Source organism: Bufo gargarizans, chromosome 2, assembly GCF_014858855.1.
Source record: "Bufo gargarizans isolate SCDJY-AF-19 chromosome 2, ASM1485885v1, whole genome shotgun sequence".
Classification (NCBI taxonomy): domain Eukaryota; kingdom Metazoa; phylum Chordata; class Amphibia; order Anura; family Bufonidae; genus Bufo; species Bufo gargarizans.
Window position 1 is genome coordinate 526638962 of NC_058081.1, and position 20359 is coordinate 526659320.

Below are 20359 nucleotides of genomic sequence, written 5' to 3' on the forward strand. Positions count from 1 at the left end.
GTACATGGGGCAGCATTATAGTAGTTATATAGGAGCAGTACCGTTATATATTACAGTACAGGACAGTCTAGCAGTAGATCGCTCCTTTATACTCTTTATGCCACTTATGAATGAACTCAGATTCTTGGCTTAGCGCAGTCTCCGTTCTGGCCCCGCCCTTTTCCTCCAGCCGCTCCTCGTATTGGCTGCTTGCCTTTCACAGTCCCGCCCAGTGCCAGAGAGCAGAGTCGGACTGAGGAACTTCCCCTGACACCAAGCCCGGGACCTGTGGGCAGAGAGCGGCCCCTACCTGCAGCAGCATCGCGCCTTCCTGAGAGAACAGGAGCCTGGGATCCCCGGAGTACTCAGCACTGGGCACTTCTGATTGTGGACCCCTCTCAGCACAGGGGCACGTTGTGGGCACACCTCGGAGCCGGTCCTGAGTATGTGACCCCCTTCCCACAGACACCACTTCTAAAACTGGAATCTCCACAACTGGAACTGGAAGCAGTGCGTGCTGCAGACTAGAGTCAGGCTGCTGCAGCATGCCCCGCCTGTAGGGGGCACTCTACCTACTGACTGAGGATGCCAGATAAAATGTCCAGCTTCTTATATATCGGGGACATCGTGTCTCTGTATGCGGAAGGATCAGTCAATGGCTTCATCAGCACCCTGGGGTAAGAAGTGTGTTCTCTGCTGTGGACCCCTTTATATGCGGGGGGTGCAGGGAGGGGGCAGCGGGGCCAACTGCAACCTGTCAGACTGCACAGGAAAGTGTTCAAAACTTCTGCAGAAGGCCCAAACTCTCCGTGCACCCTTCATAGTGAGACAGCACCCCTGTCCCCTGTCATGTAATAAGCTGATAATGGACGCCCCTGAGCCTATATACATGAAATACACCCCTGTCATGTAAATATGCTGATATTGGACGCCCCTGAGCCTTCTGTGTAATATACATGATATACACCCCTGTCATGTAATATGCTGATAATGGATGTCCCTGAGCCTGCTGTGTAATATACATGTGATATAAGCCTATGAGCCTGCTGTGTAATATACATGTGATATAAGCCTATGAGCCTGCTGTGTGATATACATGCGATATACACCCCTGAGCCTGCTGTGTGATATACATGCGATATACACCCCTGAGCCTGCTGTGTGATATACATGCGATATACACCCCTGAGCCTGCTGTGTGATATACATGCGATATACACCCCTGAGCCTGCTGTGTGATATACATGCGATATACACCCCTGAGCCTGCTGTGTGATATACATGCGATATACACCCCTGAGCCTGCTGTGTGATATACATGCGATATACACCCCTGAGCCTGCTGTGTGATATACATGTGATATACACCCCTGAGCCTGCTGTGTAATATACATGTGCAGGGGTGTAGCTAAAGGCTCATGGGCCCTGGTGCAAGAGTTCACCTTGGGCCCCCCTTCCCTCAGTTCCTTGTGGCTAGGGGCAGGGAAGTACATAGCCTTTCTGCTGCCTGAGGCAAAAATTGAAACAGCACACTACCCCCCCTCCCCTCCCCATAACAAATTTTTGACCTAACCCCCTTCCCTCCAGCCAGAGGTATAACTTGACCAGCATTCACTTTCTATAATACTGGTGTCTTCTTATGCACCCCAAGGGTCTTTGGGCCCTTCAGGCTCCTGGGCCCGGTAGCGACTGCTACCTCTGCACCCCCTATAGCTACGCCCCTGTACATGTGATATACACCCCTGAGCCTGCTGTGTAATAATATATAGGCTATATGCACCCCTGAGCCTGCTGTGAAATATACATGATATACACTCCTGAGCCTGCTGTGTAATATACATGATATACACTCCTGAGCCTGCTGTGAAATATACATGATATACACTCCTGAGCCTGCTGTGTAATATACATGATATACACTCCTGAGCCTGCTGTGTAATATACATGATATACACTCATGAGCCTGCTGTGTAATATACATGCGATATACACCCCTGAGCCTGCTATGTGATATACATGATATACACCCATGAGCCTGCTGTGTAATATACATGTGATATAAGCCTATGAGCCTGCTGTGTAATATACATGCGATATACACCCCTGAGCCTGCTGTGTGATATACATGTGATATACACCCCTGAGCCTGCTGTGTGATATACATGCGATATACACCCCTGAGCCTGCTGTGTAATATACATGTGATATACACACCCTGAGCCTGCTGTGTAATATACATGTGATATACACACCCTGAGCCTGCTGTGTAATATACATGTGATATACACCCCCTGAGCCTGCTATGTAATATACATGTGATATACACCCCCTGAGCCTGCTATGTAATATACATGTGATATACACCCCCTGAGCCTGCTATGTAATATACATGTGATATACACCCCCTGAGCCTGCTATGTAATATATAGGCTATATACACCCCTGAGCCTGCTGTGTAATATACATGCTATATACCACCCTGTAATCAGCGGCAGTATTACACTGCCAGATCATCCCTAACGAGCACTCATACGAAGTACGTGCAGCTTGCTTGGGGGTACACAACCTGAGACACTCTTGACCCATGATGCCCACTGCCATATAAGAAAGTGTATAGGATATGTTTTACTTGCTAGTCATAGCATCTCCTGGACGTATTTAAGGGCCTATTCACACATTGTGGCAATATTGTGGAAACTGTGGCAAAGACCACTGTGTGTCCCTGCAACATGTGGATAGACTCTGAGGCTAGGTTCACACCTGAGCATTTTACAGCGCGTTCCTACGCGCTGTAAAACGCTCAACAGGCCTGTGGGCATGGTTCTCACCTGTGCGTTTTACAGTGTGTACGAACACGCTGTAAAAACGCCCTACGCCCCAAGAAGTACAGGAGCTTCTTTGGGGCGTATTGTTGCGCGTTCCCGCCCATAGATTAATTGGATGCCTCTGTGGTCAATCACACAAACGCACTTACTACGCGCGTTTCCAAAATATAAAAAACGCCCCAAATCACGCCTCAAAAACGCCTGATAAAAATAACACCTGTGAAAAGCACTTATCGAATATGCTCAGGTGTGAACCCAGCCTGAGGGAGACCTTCATGAAAGGAGAGGAACAGCCCATGTACCTGCCCCTGAAGTCACCATGGATTTTGTCATCTTATTACACGTCCTTTGACTACAATTACATTGATGATCCCTTTCAGTAATGGTCATTGTTCCTGGGCTTGGAGAAATCATTGTCCTTCTGGGTGCAGCATCTAGTGATGCCTGGCGGTCACACACTGCAGACCAGTCAGACCAGTATCAGTCTATATTGGCTTGTGACAGGAAATCAAATCAATAGACTACTTACTCAGAACGATTTACCGGTAGATAGATCTCGGTTACAAATTGGTCATAGATCAGGTTGGGCAATAGTCATGAGATCTTTCCCTTTATGTCTTCATTTCAAAAGTGCCACGTCAGTGAATTGAACATGGTTGTGCCCAACATACCAGTGGAAGGGGGTATCTTCTCTGGGCAACAGAAGGAGGCCATGAGTGACCTTTAGGGACCACCATATGACTCCCCTTGTCTGTGTGGTAATGTTATTGGTAGCATCACCAGTCTTTGAAGTGTGGTGGTGGGCTGTAGGAGACACTACTGGACACCATCAAGTGGGGCGCCTTGATTGGCAAAGTTAGGAGGTGGGCGCTGTGACTGGCGTTATCAATAGCTGTTTAGGTGGAATTGTACGGAGGGCCCTGTGGTTGATTTTGTTGGGGCTCTATGGCTGGCACTGCGTGTAGGTACTGTAGTTGGCTTGGAGTCAGTCTGCGTTGCACTTCCCTTGAGGTCTATTTCATGGGACAATTTGGATGTGTGCTGTGGGGGAGGGGGCTAGGTACTTTACATTCTATTACTGGGAATAAAGGGTTATTGTTGGAGAAGGCTCTATGGCTGTCACATTCATGAGGAGAGCACTGTGGCTGTCACATTCATGAGGTGGGCACTGTGGCTGTCACATTCATGAGGAGGGCACTGTGGCTGTCACATTCATGAGGCGGGCACTGTGGCTGTCACATTCATGAGGAGGGCACTGTGGCTGTCACATTCATGAGGAGGGCACTGTGGCTGTCACATTCATGAGGCGGGCACTGTGGCTGTCACCTTCATGAGGAGGGCACTGTGGCTGTCACCTTCATGAGGAGGGCACTGTGGCTGTCACCTTCATGAGGAGGGCACTGTGGCTGTCACCTTCATGAGGAGGGCACTGTGGCTGTCACCTTCATGAGGAGGGCACTGTGGCTGTCACCTTCATGAGGAGGGCACTGTGGCTGTCACCTTCATGAGGAGGGCACTGTGGCTGTCACCTTCATGAGGAGGGCACTGTGGCTGTCACCTTCATGAGGAGGGCACTGTGGCTGTCACCTTCATGAGGAGGGCACTGTGGCTGTCACCTTCATGAGGAGGGCACTGTGGCTGTCACCTTCATGAGGAGGGCACTGTGGCTGTCACATTCATGAGGAGGGCACTGTGGCTGTCACATTCATGAGGAGGGCACTGTGGCTGTCACATTCATGAGGAGGGCACTGTGGCTGTCACATTCATGAGGAGGGCACTGTGGCTGTCACATTCATGAGGAGGGCACTGTGGCTGTCACATTCATGAGGAGGGCACTGTGGCTGTCACATTCATGAGGAGGGCACTGTGGCTGTCACATTCATGAGGAGGGCACTGTGGCTGTCACATTCATGAGGAGGGCACTGTGGCTGTCACATTCATGAGGAGGCACTGGGCTACATTATGAGGGGCACTGCGGCTGTCACATTCATGAGGAGGGCACTGCGGCTGTCACATTCATGAGGAGGGCACTGTGGCTGGCACATTAATGAGGAGGGCACTGTGGCTGGTATTGTCGTGTAGGAGGGCACTGTGACTGGTACGTAATCTGAAAAGGCATATCTATTAATGGGTCTAAAAGAGTGGGATAAACAGACACCCGCTGTAATTCTGGCACCCATAGGCCCATGTAAACCAGAACTGGATGAACTTGCCATCCAGGACCCTATGACAAACCTTCTGGTGGTTATCATATAGAAACGTCTGTTTCCTGGAGATTTTCTCAGATATTTCTTTGCACTTGTCATTATGGGATTAGAGGTGTTTAAGAACACAAAGGATATGAAATTCCACCTGCCGTAGTGAGCACTGAGATGTATACTGCCCCAATATGTGCACGATCCGCCAGATTAACGGGAATTATGGGGAAGCATTCCAGAGAGAGAGAGGTTTTCATGGGTGTAAAATGGGCCACAAAATTCAAGATCCTTGAAGTTCAAGTCTGTTCAGCAGCTCTCTAGTTATATCTGTTTTTGGGAAAGCTGTGTGACAACTAATATCGCCACAATTATAGCTTCTTCAGAGGTTGTCAGTCAACTTTGTCAAACTCCTGAATGGCAAGTCTCCCTGGTTTAGGCACCCACTGTGCATATTATTGCGCCCAAGGAAGCGGTAATGGTGGCCATATTGGTTGCCACTGAGGTCTGATCCCAACTGGATTGATTTGCATCCTTGTTTTCATATATAATTGGTGGAATTGCCCTTTAAGGGAAGATTGCGCAGTTGTTGACCATATAACATTAGAATTTGAGGAATGTACCATGATGTGGGTATGAGTGTTATGGTCCAGTCACACGTCCGCAAAATGGGTCTGCATCCATTACCGCAATTTTGCGGAACAGGTGTGGACCCATTCATTTTCAGTGGGGCCGGAATATGCTGTCTGCATCCGCATTTGCGGATCCGCACTTCCATTCTGCAAATTGCAGACAAGATAAGGCATTTTCTATGAGAGTGCCGGCGATGTGCGGTCCGCAAAATGTGGAACGCACATTGCCGGTGTCCGTGTTTTGCGGATCCGTGTTTTGTGAATGGACCCTAATTTGCTGCGATTGCTACGATTCTTCTTCTTAAACAAATTGATCTGTATACAGCAGCACACGGGGCAATGATATGTGACACACAAGTAGCGGGCACTACCACTCCTGCCTGGCATGTAGTGCCAGGTAGCTGCTGTCTCTGGTATTATAGAGGAGGTGCTGTTGCTGGCACCCACTCCGATAACGTCAAGGGGAGACACTGTGGCAGGCATTGTTGGGGGAGGGCACTGTGGTGGCATTATTGGCAGGGCATGGTCGTTGGCAGTGTAGAAAAAAGTATTGTAGCTGGTACTAAGGCGGCTATTTTTGGGGAGGTTACTGTCCGGAGGGTTAAACTGTGGTTGGCATTGCTAGGGGTGGGAGCTGTGGCTTCCTCTGTAAAGATGTAGATAAGGGGCCTTCACATGACCGTATCTGTTTTGAGGTCCACAAGTCGCTTGTTTGCAAAATACGGATGTGGTCCTTGTGCATCCCACACTTTGTGCGGACCCCACTGTTCTTGTCTGCAAAACGGATAAGAAAATGACACATTCTATCTTTTATTTAATGAAAGCGTCCGTGTGTAATCAGCCAAAAAATGCAGATGGGACGCGGACCGAAAATACGATGGTGTGAATGACCCCTAAATCTGTGACAACTCTTCATTTAGGGTTATAAACTAGAGACTGGTTGTCACCATTGCTGGTTCCCAATAGACCAATCGATATGTGTTTGGAGGGTTGCAGGAAACAGAGGTCGAACTCGGGACCCCAGGACTGATAGAGGGATGATATATAGAGGATGGAGTCCCCCTTTAAACACTCCACATTTAGTACAATGGGCCCTTTTCCTGTATAGGTATCACTCAGTAGATATGATATCTGCTTGTCTTCTTCATACCACCATACTGTCTACCATGTTTAGGCTTTTTTTGTTTTAGAACATGACAGGAATTTTTTAATGCAGGTACATAAAAAAATCCTCCCCCATTCAATGTTTACATTTACAATGAATATCCCCCTGTAATACGGGTACCGTATTTGTTGGGCTCCATATTTTTGATCTGTTCCCCTCCCCCATCCCCCTTGTTTTCTCAAACCTGCTTGAGGGACTTAACCACTTAAGGACCACAGGTTTATACCCCCTAGGTGACCAAGGCCCTTTTTTTACAAATCAGCACTTCACAACTTTAACGGTTTATTGCTCGGTCATGCAACTTGGCACCCAAATGAATTTTACCTCCTTTTCTTTGAACAAATACAGATTTCTCTTGGTGGTATTTGATTGCTGCTATAATTTTTAGTTTTTCCGATATTAATCAAAATAGGCTGCAATTTTCTCAAAAAAAAAGTGTATTTTTAACTTTCTCTGGTTAATTTGTTCAAATATAATTACATTTCTATACAAGTTTGTGTCACAATTTATTGTGCTACATGTCTTTGATAAAAAATAATAATCCAATAAGTGTATATTTATTGGTTTGCAATACTAGCGTTTAATTTATAGCGTTTACAAACTATGGTACAAAAATGTGAATTTCCGCATTTTGAAGCCGCTCAGACTTTCTGAGCATCTGTCATGTTTCTTGAGGTGCTAGAATGCCAGGATAGTATAAATGACCCCATTTTACAAAGAAGACACCCCAAAGTATTCGCGGAGGGGCATGGTGAGTTCATGTATGATTTAATTTTTTTTCACAAGTTAGCGGAAAATGACACTTTCTGAGAAAAAAAATAATAATAATAAAGTTTCCATTTCTGCTAACTTCTGGCAAAAAAAATAAAAAATCTCCCACGGACTCACTATGCCCCTCAGTGAATACCTTGGGGTGTCTACTTTCCGAAATGGGGTCATTTGTGGGGTGTGTTTACTGTTCTGGCATTTTGGGCGGGGCTAAATTGTGAGCAACCCTGTAAAGCCTAACAGGGGGTTCAGACCTGAGCGTTCTGAAACGAGCGCTCTGTATGCGCGATTGTACGGGCGTTTACAATCGCGCATACAGAGACAGGCGTGCACACATTGTCGCGCGTTCCCGAATATCTATGTGCGGGAACGCGCGACAAACGCCCCAAAAAAAGGTCAAGAACTTGTTTGAGCGTCGGGCGTTTTACAGCGCGATCGTACTGTGCGGGAACGCGCAGGTGAGAACCATTCCCATAGGGAATCATTGGTTTCTCCTTGTTGAGCGTTTTACAGCGCGTAGGAACGCGCTGTAAAACGCTCAGGTCTGAACTTAGGGTCAAGGTACTCGTTGGACTTTCGGCCCCTTTGCGCACCTAGGCTGCAAAAAAGTGTCACACATGTGGTATCGCCGTACTCAGAAGAAGTAGGGCAATGTGTTTTGGGGTGTATTTTTACATATACCCATGCTGGGTGAGAGAAATATCTCTGTAAGGCTACTTTCACACTTGCGTTCGCAATTCCGCTCGTGAGCTCCGTTTGAAGGAGCTCACGAGCGGACGCGAACGCCTCCGTCCAGCCCTGATGCAGTCTGAATGGAGCGGATCCGCTCAGACTGCATCAGTCTGGCGGCGTTCAGCCTCCGCTCGCCTCCGCACGGACAGGCGGACAGCTGAACGCTGCTTGCAGCGTTCAGCTGTCCGCCTGGCCGTGCGGAGGCGTGCGGATCCGTTCAGACTTACAATGTAAGTCAATGGGAACGGATCCGCTTGAAGATGAGCCCATATGGCTCAATCTTCAAGCGGATCCGTCCCCCATTGACTTTACATTGAAAGTCTGAACGGATCCGCTCAGGCTACTTGCGAACTTAGAAATTTTTCTAAGTTATAATGCAGACGGATTCGTACTGAACAGAGCCTCCGTCTGCATTAATATGATCGGATCCGTTCAGAATGGATCCGATCAAGCGCAAGTGTGAAAGTAGCCTTAATTGACAACTTTGTATAATTTTTTTTTTTTAAGTTGTAAAAATGCCAGGGCAGTATAAATACCCCACATGTGACCCCATGTTGGAAAGAAGACACCCCAAGGTATTTCGTGAGGGGCCTAGTGAGTTCATAGAAGATCTTTTTTTTTTTGGCACAAGTTAGCGGAAATTGATTATAATTTTTTTTTTCTCACAAAGTCTCCCTTTCCGCTAACTTGTGACAAAAAGTTCAATCTCTCATGGACTTAATATGCCCCTCAGCGAATACCTTGGGGTGTCTTCTTTCCAAAATGGGGTCATTTGTGGGGTGTTTGTACTGTCCTGGCATTTGAGGGTCTCCACAATCATTACATGTATGACCAACATTCTCTTTATATTGAGCATACGGGTAATGAGATTTTTTCTTCCGTTCAGCCTCTGGGCTGAAAGAAAAAATGAACGGCACAGATTTCTTCATTCGCATCGATCAATGTGGATGAAAAAATCTCTGCCCAAAAATGTGCAAAAAAAAAAAAAGAGGGGAAAGGACATAGGAGTGCTTGCGAAGTAAAGCTGCAATCGCTAATAAAGATCCAAAAAGCTCAAAAGTGATCTTTATAGCGCCGCAGTTATCAGAAAAAAAAAAAATTCTGTCACTGCGGTGGGGCGGACTGAACTCAAGTGTGTGCACGAGATCAGGCCTGATCGGGCGAACACTGCGTTTTTTGTAGAGCCTAAGGTGACCCTAATGTACTGATATAGATCTGATTGCGATCAGTCTTGATCACTTACAGATACTATATAGTACTAGTGCTGATTAGCGACAGCGATGACGCTAATCAGCGACTAATCAGTGACTGCGGTGCGGTGGGCTGGGCGCTAACTACCTAACAAGTAGCTAACTAACTGGTGGTGATAAGGGACCCTTAGGCCCCATTCACACGTCCGCAATTCTGTTCCACATTTTACGGAACGGAATTGCGGACCCATTCATTTCTATGGGGGCAGACTTTGTCCCGCTCGGATCCGGAATTGCGGATCCGCACTTCCGGGTCCGCACTTCCGTTCCCCAAAAATATAGAACATATCCTATTCTTGTCTGCAATTTCGGACAAGAAAAGGCATTTTCTATATAGTTCTGGCAATGTGCGGATCCGCAAAATGCGGAAAGCACATTGCCGGTGTCTGTGTTTTGCGGATCTGTGGATCCGCAAAACACATACGGACGTCTGAATGGAGCCTTACAGGGGGGTGATCAATGACAGGGAGGTGACAGGAGGGTGATCAGGGAGTCTATATCGGGTGATTAAGGGTTAATAAGGTATTAATAAGTGACAGGGGGGGGGTGTAGTGTAGTGTGGTGATTGGTGCTACTTACACAGCTACCTGTGTCCTCTGGTGGTCGATCCAAGCAAAAGGGACCACCAGAGGACCAGGTAGCAGGTATATCAGGCGCTGTTAACAAAACAGAGTCTAATATACCTTTCTGATGCTATTTTTTTATTTTTTTTAAACATCTACAGCCTGCCAGCGAATGATCATTGCTGGCAGGCTGTAGTTTAACTTCAGATCTGCGCGTTCACGCGAAATCTCGGGTCTCGCGAGATGACGCCAATAGGCGTTGCTGAGACCTGAGAGCGCCGCCGTCCTGACATATATCAGCGTTAGTGTGACGGGAAGTGGTTAAAGAGGACCTTTCACCGATCCTGACATTGTGAACTAAGTATACAGACATGTAGAGAGGCGCCCGGGGATCTCACTGTACTTACTATTATCCCTGGGCACCGCTCCGTTCTCCCGCTATGCCCTCCGGTATCTCTGCTCACTAAGTTATAGTAGGCAGAGATTTCAGTCACTAAGTTATGGTAGGCGGAGTCTGCCCTTGTTCTGCTATAGCGCTGGCCAATCGCAGCGCAGAGCTCACAGCCTGGGAGGTTATTTTCTCCCAGGCTGTGAGCTCTGCAATGCGATTGGCCAGCGCTACAGCGGAACAAGGGCTCCCATGGTCCCGGCCACCAGAGAGACTGATGCTTTTTCCTATAGGGTGATCTGTAACCATGGAAACGAGCAGTATATAATGTGATGAAAAAAAGAATCCAGCCAGCAAAGGAAGCAATATGGACAATCACAATACATTAGTAAGTGGCTTGTATTAACTTTCTCTACATGATAAATGCCACTTACTGACGTGAGACAACCCCTTTAACAGCATCTGGACATATGCTTTCCAGTAGCCACCATGGGCAATAGACATAATGGACAGGAGGGACCTTACTGACTTCTATGAGAGAGATTTCTGGGCGTGCTCTGTGACCTTTTTAGAGGTCAGGAGGGAGTAAATAAAGCTGTGATATCACCTATTGTGAATAATGGACCTGTGTTATCAATATATAGGTGATCTGTCAGTCTTAGGCTACTTTCACACTAGCGTTCGGGTGTCCGCTTGTGAGCTCCGTTTGAAGGGGCTCACAAGCGGCCCCGAACGCATCCGTCCAGCCCTAATGCATTCTGAGTGGACGCGGATCCGCTCAGAATGCATCAGTCTTGCAGCGTTCGGGTGTCCGCCTGGCCGTGCGGAGGCAAGCGGATCCGTCCAGACTTACAATGTAAGTCAATGGGGACGGATCCGTTTGAAGATGACACAATATGGCTCAATCTTCAAACGGATCCGTCCCCCATTAGACTTTCAATGTAAAGTCTGGACGGATCCGTTCAGGCTACTTTCACACTTAGAAATTTTTTAACAATATAATGCAGACGGATCCGTTCTGAACGGAGCCACCGTCTGCATTATATGAGCGGATCCGCTCTGAACGCAAGTGTGAAAGTAGCCTAATCCTGCTTGTAATGAATGATAAGCAGATAACTGCAGTGACGTGATCAGTACAGACCAAGCAGTGACGCCCATTATTAGAATATTCTTATTATAGACAGGACAGGAGGACTGGGGGTTGCTAGGTAACCTGAAGTAACAGTCCCAGCCGAACACATAGGGAGAAGGTGTGTCTTTCAGATTTTATTGGCCAAGGTCACGCTTAGTACTAGCAACTGTATATAAAATCACTGCATTGGGTAAAGTGGGCTGAGGTGAAGGTATGAGCTATGTCGGCACAGATAAATGGAGAAAATCAATGTTCACCTGTCACTTTACCTGAATCACTTGATTGAAAAGCTGAATTTAGTAACATTTCATAAAAATCTACACCCTATTCAAGATTTTTCTTTGGTAAATTAACCCTTTTTTCTTCATTTTTGCTTTTTGTCTTTTTTTTTTGTATTTTTTATTTTATTTTTTGCAGCATTTTTGACATTCCATGCAGTCCTCAAAACTGCCTGTGACGTTTCTGGTGACAAGTGACCTTTGTGTCAGTGATAAGCTCATGGAGATTTTTAGCAAAAGCGGATCGTTCTTGTATCTGGTGAACCTGGGTGTGTTTATTAGAGAATTGCATAACCAGCAATTACCTAATGTACATCGGCTTTGTAAGGGCAGCCTGTAGTCAGCCTGTGGAGAAGCCTTTTGTTAGGACAGATCAGCCCAGGGTATACTTTATGTACTTTCCTCCATGCTGAGTGCGGGCAGTTCTCACTTCTCCTCTTTCATGAGGTTTGGCACTTGAGGGCAGAGCAATTTTGGGGAAGTAAATTTAAAAAAAAGGAAGTGACATTCACGTGTATGTGAAGTGACGGTCACTTTCCTGCATCGCATTGAGTGACATAGGGAAATATGGTGGGGAAGAGACTAATGGGGTCATTTATCAAACTGGTGTAAAGTAGAACTAGCTGAATTGCCCATAGCAACCAATCAGTATCCACCTTTCATTTTTGACAACTTCTTTGGAAAATGAAAGGTGGAATCTGATTGGTTGCTATGGGCAATCTTTCATTGTAACCTTAGGGGGTCATTTATCAAACTGGTGTAAAGTAGAACTACTTTACACCAGTTTGATAAATGACCCCCTAAGGTTACAATGAAAGATTGTCTTGTTTGTCCTCATGCACACGGCCGTAATCTCGGATGCACAAAACACAGATCACGCCTGAGTGCAGGCCACCTGCAGAAACGTCCTATACTTGTCTGACAAACGGACAAGAACATGTTCTATCTTCTTGCGGGGCCGCGGAACGGATGTGTGGAGGCGGACAGCACACAGTGTGCTGTCCGCTTCTTTTGCGGTTCCATTGAGATGCATAGGTATGCATCTGATCCGCAAAAAAACGTGTATCATATGTGGGCTGAAACTACGGCCGTAAAGAAGGTCTTGCTGGTGATCACTGGGGGAAGCTAGAGGTTGTACATGTAATACTTAGAGCATGTTCACACAGATTTTTTTTTTAAGAGGGTTTTCCCCACATATTCCTATCCGAAATCTGCATCAAAAACCACCACCGTGACTGTCCCATTGATTTAAATGGGAATCCATGCCGTAGTTAAAGGGATTCTGTCACCTCGTTTTAGCCTATAGAGCTGCGGACATGCATGGCTAGATCGCTGCTAGCATGTCCGCAATATACCTGTCCCATAAAGCTGTGGCCTTTTATTGTGTTTAAAAAATGATTTTAGAGCTATGTAAATGAGCCTGGTAAGGTGCCTAAGGGGCTGTACTAACCTTCTTGGTGCCCAGCCATGCCCCCCTGGGAAGGAGCCCTTCACCGCCTGCGTCCTCCAAATCTCCTCCTTGCTCACAGTTAGATCGCCGCGCAGTGCCGGTATAGTGTTCCTTCCCTGTGCTGGCATCGGCCTCAGGGAAGGAACTGCGCATGCGTGAGCTCGCGCATCGCGAGATTACGGCAGTCTAATTGTGAAGAAAGGAGGAGATTCGGAGGACGCGGGCGTGGCTGGGCACCTTACCAGGCTCATTTACATATCTCTAAAATCATTTTTTAAACTCAATAAACTTTTTAAACACAATAAAAGGACACAGCCTTATGGGACAGGTATATTGTGGACGTGCTAGCGGCGATCTAGGCGTGCATTTCCGCATCTCTATAGGCTAAAACGAGGTGACAGAATCCCTTGAAGCTCAGATTTTTCCCTTGTGGATTGAAAATCGGCCTTGCAGAAAACAGAGAACGCATATATCAATTCTTTCCGCTGTTTCCCTGCAGAAACAGCGGTGAGTAGGAACACGCGGATTAGACTAATTGGGGGAGATGTATGAAACTGGTGTAAAGCAGAACATGTTTAATTTCCCATAGCAACCAATCAGATTCTACCTTTTATTTTTCTGAGCTCCTTTGGAAAATAAAAGGTGGAATCTGATTGGTTGCTATGGGCAACTAAACCAGTTCTACTTTACAACAGTTTGTTAAATCTCCCCCATTGAATGGGGCTTAATCCTTAGGCGGATATGCAACAGTTCAAGCTGCAGAACTGAGCACGTCCTCAGACGTTTGCATTGGGTTCCACAGCAAAGACAAGTTGGATTTCTCCAGCTTATTCTGGCTGTACAAATGTGTCCCTATCTGATCTTCACAGTGGCTGTCTGCTTTGGCTCTTAAAGGGATTATCTGGCCTTGGAGCTGACAACCCCTGTGTTTCTCTCCTGTCCTGTCACCCTGAACATAAAAAATAAACACTTAACTGTCCACAGTCCCTGCGCTACTTCCTTCCCGATCCCCGCAGTAACAGGAAGAGGTGTGGTCTTGTGACTGTTGCGGCCAATTCACAGGCTCCCGTGGTCACAGGAGCTGGAAGGGTACTGCTGTGATGTAGCGTTTAAACCGCTGTGACTGAAAGTGGCGGGACTGAGAACATATGTACCTCTATGGTGTACATATGCCCTTTGTCTTACAATTCGGAGACAAAAAGTAGCTGTCTGCCACTTTGAGCCCCATTGAGGCGATTTTACTGTCACCTGGTCGCTTAGCAGTTACTCTCCTAAACGAGCTACGAGATTATTGATTTTACGCCTTCCCTTTTAAAGGGAACCTGCCACCTCTACTATGCTACCCTCACTGAGCGTTTCTAAATGTTCATTATGTTACCCTAGATATATAAATTGCACTTTTAATTTCATTTGCATTATTGTACTTCCCGCCTTTTATGCAAATTAACATAAAAGAGTCATATCTTACTTGTGTGACCAGAGAAGAGTCATATTTTCAAGCTCTGACTCATCTCAGGTTAATTTGCTTATGGATCAAATCGGTTTTTTTACACAATAAAAGCACACAGAGCTATGGGGACTGGGTATTGCGGATGTGCTAGCGGCCATGTAGCAGCCCATGTCCTCAGCTCTATACACAAAATCCCGGTGACAGGTTCCCTTTAAATTTAAAGCAACCTAACAAACAATAAAATAAAACACCAAGGCAAAATTTTTGTGGAAATAAATTGTCATGGCCTTTTATTAGTTAACCTTCAATACCTTATAACCAGTAAAGTGCACTACTTTGATCCGTGATGCCGACCAAGCAAGCCCATTGAAGTCTATGGGTCCGTGAAAATCACATCCATGTTGTGTCCGAGTTGCGTCCGTTTTTCACTGAAGACTAATAGGAGATTCATTGGAAATTAATTTTCAGTTGACAACGTCAGTGAATTAAGGATGACGCGCGGATGGTAAAAAAAGACACACGGACCAACCACGGATCCTTTACGGACAGTTTCACGGATGAAACACGTACGCTTTTTTTCACGGACATGTCACTGACACGGAAATGTGAACAAGGCGTTAGAGGTGAGCTTTGTATCCAAAAACTTTGATGTGCACAGAGACCTGTCTCTGTACAGCATTAAAGTGTATGTGCTTCAGTGAGGCAAAATTCGTTAAGTCCGAAGCGCATAACTTCAGTGCATAACATCGGTCTTTGATTCTGCGACTTCAAAAAACATTTTAAAACAGGAATCCGAAGTCGTCTTTGTAACTGAGCCAACTTCGGATTCCTGTTTTAAAATGTTTTTAAAGTCGTAGAATAAAATTGCGGTCCCCAATGCACAGAACGGAACCACAAGCCCTAAAGGTGATTCACCTCAGGTTAAGGGCTCATGCACGCAAGCGTACTTGCTCAGTGCCCGTATTGTGGACTGTAAACCGCCAGTCTGCAATATACAGGCATTGGCTGTGTGCATTTCGTATCACCCATTGATGTGACGCTGGGTTCACACATGAGCGTTCTGAAAGGAGCGCTCTGTATGCGCGATTGTACCGGCGTTTGCAATCGCGCATACAGAGACAAGCGAACACCCATTGTCGCGCGTTCCCGAAAGTCTATGTACGGGAACGCGCGACAAGACGCCCCAAAGAAGCTCATGTACTTCTTGGGGCGTCGGGCGTTTTACAGCGCGATCGTACGCGCTGTAAAACGCCCAGGTGAGAACCAATCCCATAGGGAAGCATTGGTTTCTCCTTGTTGAGCGTTTTACAGCGCGTATGAACGCTGCTTTAAAACGCTCAGGTGTGAACCCAGCCTTAATGGGTCCACATTCGCCAGATATGACTGAAGATAGGACTTCACTTATATTTCTGCGGTGCACAGGCACAGATCAGAAGCCCGCACTACAAGCACTATGAAACGCCTCCGCATTGCAAAAAGATAGAACATGTTCTATCTTTGGCCGTATGTTGCGAATCGCAACCCATTGAGGTCAGTGGGTCCACAAGTGGTGTGTACACCACCGATGCTGGTGCATTGCGGTCCGAAATTTACGGTCCGTAGCACAGGCACTGGGAAAGTGTGAATGAGCCTTAATGAAAAGGCTGTGAGAAAGAAAAATAGAGAGGAGGGAGTTGAAGATTCTTGAATCTGGATGACAAGGTAAGACATGCACATTTATGCCCACAGTGCACTACCCTTAACCAATAAGATTCAGTTGCGCTGGGAGAAAACTTCCCAATCTCATTAGATAAACCAAAAAACCAATCCTACGCCTGTTGCCAACCTTGCGCAAATTCTGCCCAAGAGGGGTTAACACCAATCTGCATAGCATTGCCATCCTAGGTTATCTGCCCAGAGATGGCAAACACTAACTTTTGATGGGAAAATAACCGCCAGAAAAGAGATGACCATAATCTCATGTGGATCCCTCCTTAAAGGGGTTCTCCAGGAATTAAAAAAATCTAATACTTAAATATTGTTTTATAATACATTTATTCACAAATAACTTTCGTTATTCACAAATAACGCTCCCTCACTCAGCAGAGCTGGAGAATGCAGAGTTGAATGGCTTGTTTTGTCTAGGGAGCAAACATTAGGAGAAATAAAATGGCCGCGGTCCTATCAGTACACACAAAACCTGTCCTAATCACACAGCAGCACAAGTTACTTCACCACAATGGGCCATAGTGCTGCCTCATCCTCCTCTCTGCTCTGCTTGTCAGGAATCATGATCCTGAATACAGGTGAATCTCTTTGGGAATGGAGAAGATGAGGAGACATGGGAGTAGAGTTGTTGCGATACCAAATTTTTGATTCGATTTCGATACCATAAAAAAATATTGCGATACTCGATACCATGCGAAAAAAGCCACGTGCATTCCGCATTCAAAAAAAATGGCGAATCGCGCAGTTTTATTAATTTTTTTTTGTTCCGGCGTTCACCGCATAGATTTTTTTAAAATATTTTAATAGTTTGGACTTTTTTGACGTGGCGACATGTTTATTTATTTATTGTTCACATATATTTGACGTGGCTGCCATGGTAACTGATCGGATCCCCAGGTCTATACTGCTGGGGCTCCGATCAGAAACTGCCACTGCCACCAATGAAGAGGATCGGAGGGGACCCTGTGGCCACTGCCACCAATGAGAAGGGGAGGGGACCCTGTGGCCACTGCCACCAATGATTTTAATGGGGTGGGCGCACTGCGCCACCAATGATAATTAACCCTTAATACAGGAGGCGGGTACTGGCAGCAGATCAGCGGCAGTTAACCCCTCAGGTGCCGCACCTGAGGGGTTAACTGACGCTAATCGCAGCGCACCTGCCTCCGGTATTATGTGTTATATGGGTCCGGACTTAGTTAAGTATTAGGCAGCACAGAGCGGCGTCCCAGCACTTACTATTATTCGTGGGCGCTGCTCCGTTCGGCCGCTGTGCCCCATTACTGTCTCCTGCTCCATATGCTAATTACTATCGCAGCAATGGGGAGGAGACATCAGCTTCTCTAGTGGGTGTTCCTTCTCCCTGCACTGCGCTGCGATTGGACAGCGCTACAGCCAGGGAGAAGGAACTAGAGAAGCTGATGTCTCCTCCCCATTGCTCCGATAGCATTAATTAGCATACGGAGCAGGAGACAGTAATGGGGCACAGCGGGCGAATGGAGCGGCTCCCAGGAATAATAGTAAGTGCTGGGACATCTCTGGGCGCCGCTCTGTGTAGCCTAATGCTTAACTAAGTCCGACCCAGGAAAAGTCCTATCATTGGTGGTGCAGTGCGCCCGTCCCTCCTCTTCTCCTCTCTCCTCTCTCTCTCCTCTCATTGGTAGGAGCGGCTGAGAGAACATGAGCGCGCTGACAGCAGCACGCTCACGTTCTGTGATATTAGACTGCGCGGCAGCGCAGCCCAGCCCAGTATTGAAAAAATGTGAATCCCGGTATCATATCGATACCGGGACAAAAGTATTGATTGGGTATTGAAATTTCTATACCCGCAACAACCCTACATGAGAGGAGGCTGAGGTGTGGCTAATGAGCAGCGTCTCTTGTATGCAGCCTCCATTACCACAGCAACACATTACCACAGCCTGTCCTGTCCTGTCCGTCCTCTCTGTACTTCATTCTCCTCATGAACAAAATTCCCCACCAGAGATTCAGCTAAAGTTCTTATCTGTATTCAGGATCATAATCCCTGACAAGTAGGAGAGAAGGATGAGGCAGCTCTTTACAACACTGAGGTAAAGTAACTCATGTGTGATCAGGACAGGTTTTGTGTGAACTAATGGGACAGCGGCCATTTTGTTTCCCCTGATGATTGCTCCCCAGACAAAATGAGCCATTATAAATATTAAAAGGTATTTGAGAATATATTTATAATAAAGTAATATTTAAGTATTTTTATTTTCTTAATTCCCGGAGAACCCCTTTAAAGTCCGGATCCTTCCATTCCTGTCAGTCAGTGACAGAGAACATTCTCTTCCCTCTTTCAGCTCTCCATGGCAATCGGAGTGAGAGAACCTTTTACTTCTTAAAAGGGTTTTTTGGGACTTTCATACTGATAACCTGTCCTTTGGATAGGTCATCAGTAACTAACTGACCATGGGGGTTCGACACCTGGGACCCCCGCAGATTAGCTGTTTGAGCAGGCACCCGCGCTCCTGTGAGTGCCGCAGCCTTTTCCGTACTTGCCAAGCACAGTGCCGTACATTGTATAGTGGCTGTGCTTGGTTTTGCTCTCAGCCCCATTAAATTCTAGGGGGCTAAGCTGTGCCTAGACCTTGTGACTGATAATTGTGATGTCACTGAGACTATGAACCCCACTGCCTTCTTAATCAGCTGATCATTGGGGTCCCAGGTGTTGGAGCACCACCAATAAGATACTGATAACCTATCCAAAGGATAGGTCCTCAGTATTAAAGTCTCAGAATACCCCTTTAAGGCTCTCACATTAGAGAGCCACCTCATTCCTCTTTAGGGCTCTTTCACACAAGCTTGTGTCCCTTGCGGGTAATCACGCTCCGTGTGAGAGAGGGATCATGCGTTCTGCACTTAGGAAGAGCACGGCAGACGATTGATAATGCTGTGTGCCTCTGCCTGATCTTTCTGTAACTGAATCATGCTGACATAAAGCTGTCAATATGATTCTGTTGCAGAATGGTTAGGCATTATCCGTCATCTGCCATGCGCTTCCTAAGTGCAGAACACACGATCCCTCTCACACGGAGCGTGATTACCTGCATGAGACACGCTCGTGCAGAAACATTGCTGACTACACCTGTAGATTGTGAGTTGTGACAAATGACCTATTCTCATCCATTAGGAATATTCCAGGCAGACCAGCGCCCTCACCCTCATGTAAAGGCTGTAGCTTTTATGTGGGAAATATATTTTTTGTTGCAATTTTCACATTAGAAGCACCATATGGTGGCACACTACTAACACGGGACTGTGAGTTCTCTGTTTGAGTCTGATATACAAAGGGTGCAGACAATCCTTACAGTGGACAACCCCTTTAAATTCAGAACACGTCAGCGCACGCTGTCTATGTATTTTTTTTGATGGGGATGATAGCATTTCTGTAACAAGGAATATATGACTGAACAGGTAGGGACGGTGACTGCGCTCGCACTTTACTATTAGCATTCGGGAACTTTATATCGGCTTTGGCAGAAGTCCCAGAGACAAACACAGACAAGCTCTTCTTGTGTAGAGGCTGATACTCGGCGAAATGTCAGGAGCTGCTCCTGGAGATGTACGAGCAGGCTCCGTGTGTGAGAAATGTAGCATGCGGAGAAGTGATATATGTCTGTAAATGGAGTATAAATACATCTGCATTCATTTTCATGCACTTTGCTTTACTGATCCGGTGCTGCTTTAAGTTACATGATGTACTCCAGTCACATCCAGAGCTGCGTTGATGATTTTTTAATGCATTCTAGGATTACATCCTTTTCCAAATGAAAGGTTGAGATCTGCGGCAAAACCGCTCCAAAAACTGCAGTTAGAAACTG

General features: G+C 46.5%; 1 protein-coding gene across 1 annotated transcript in view; it reads left to right on the forward strand.

The window, feature by feature from the left end:
- The first annotated feature begins 242 nt into the window (after positions 1–242).
- ITPR2 (inositol 1,4,5-trisphosphate receptor type 2) overlaps positions 243–20359 on the forward strand; it is a 372015-nt gene continuing 351898 nt past the window's right edge. Inside the window, 1 exon segment of the mRNA XM_044281452.1 lies at positions 243–656. Within this exon segment, the coding sequence (XP_044137387.1) occupies positions 565–656 (92 nt within the window). The 5' untranslated portion in view covers positions 243–564.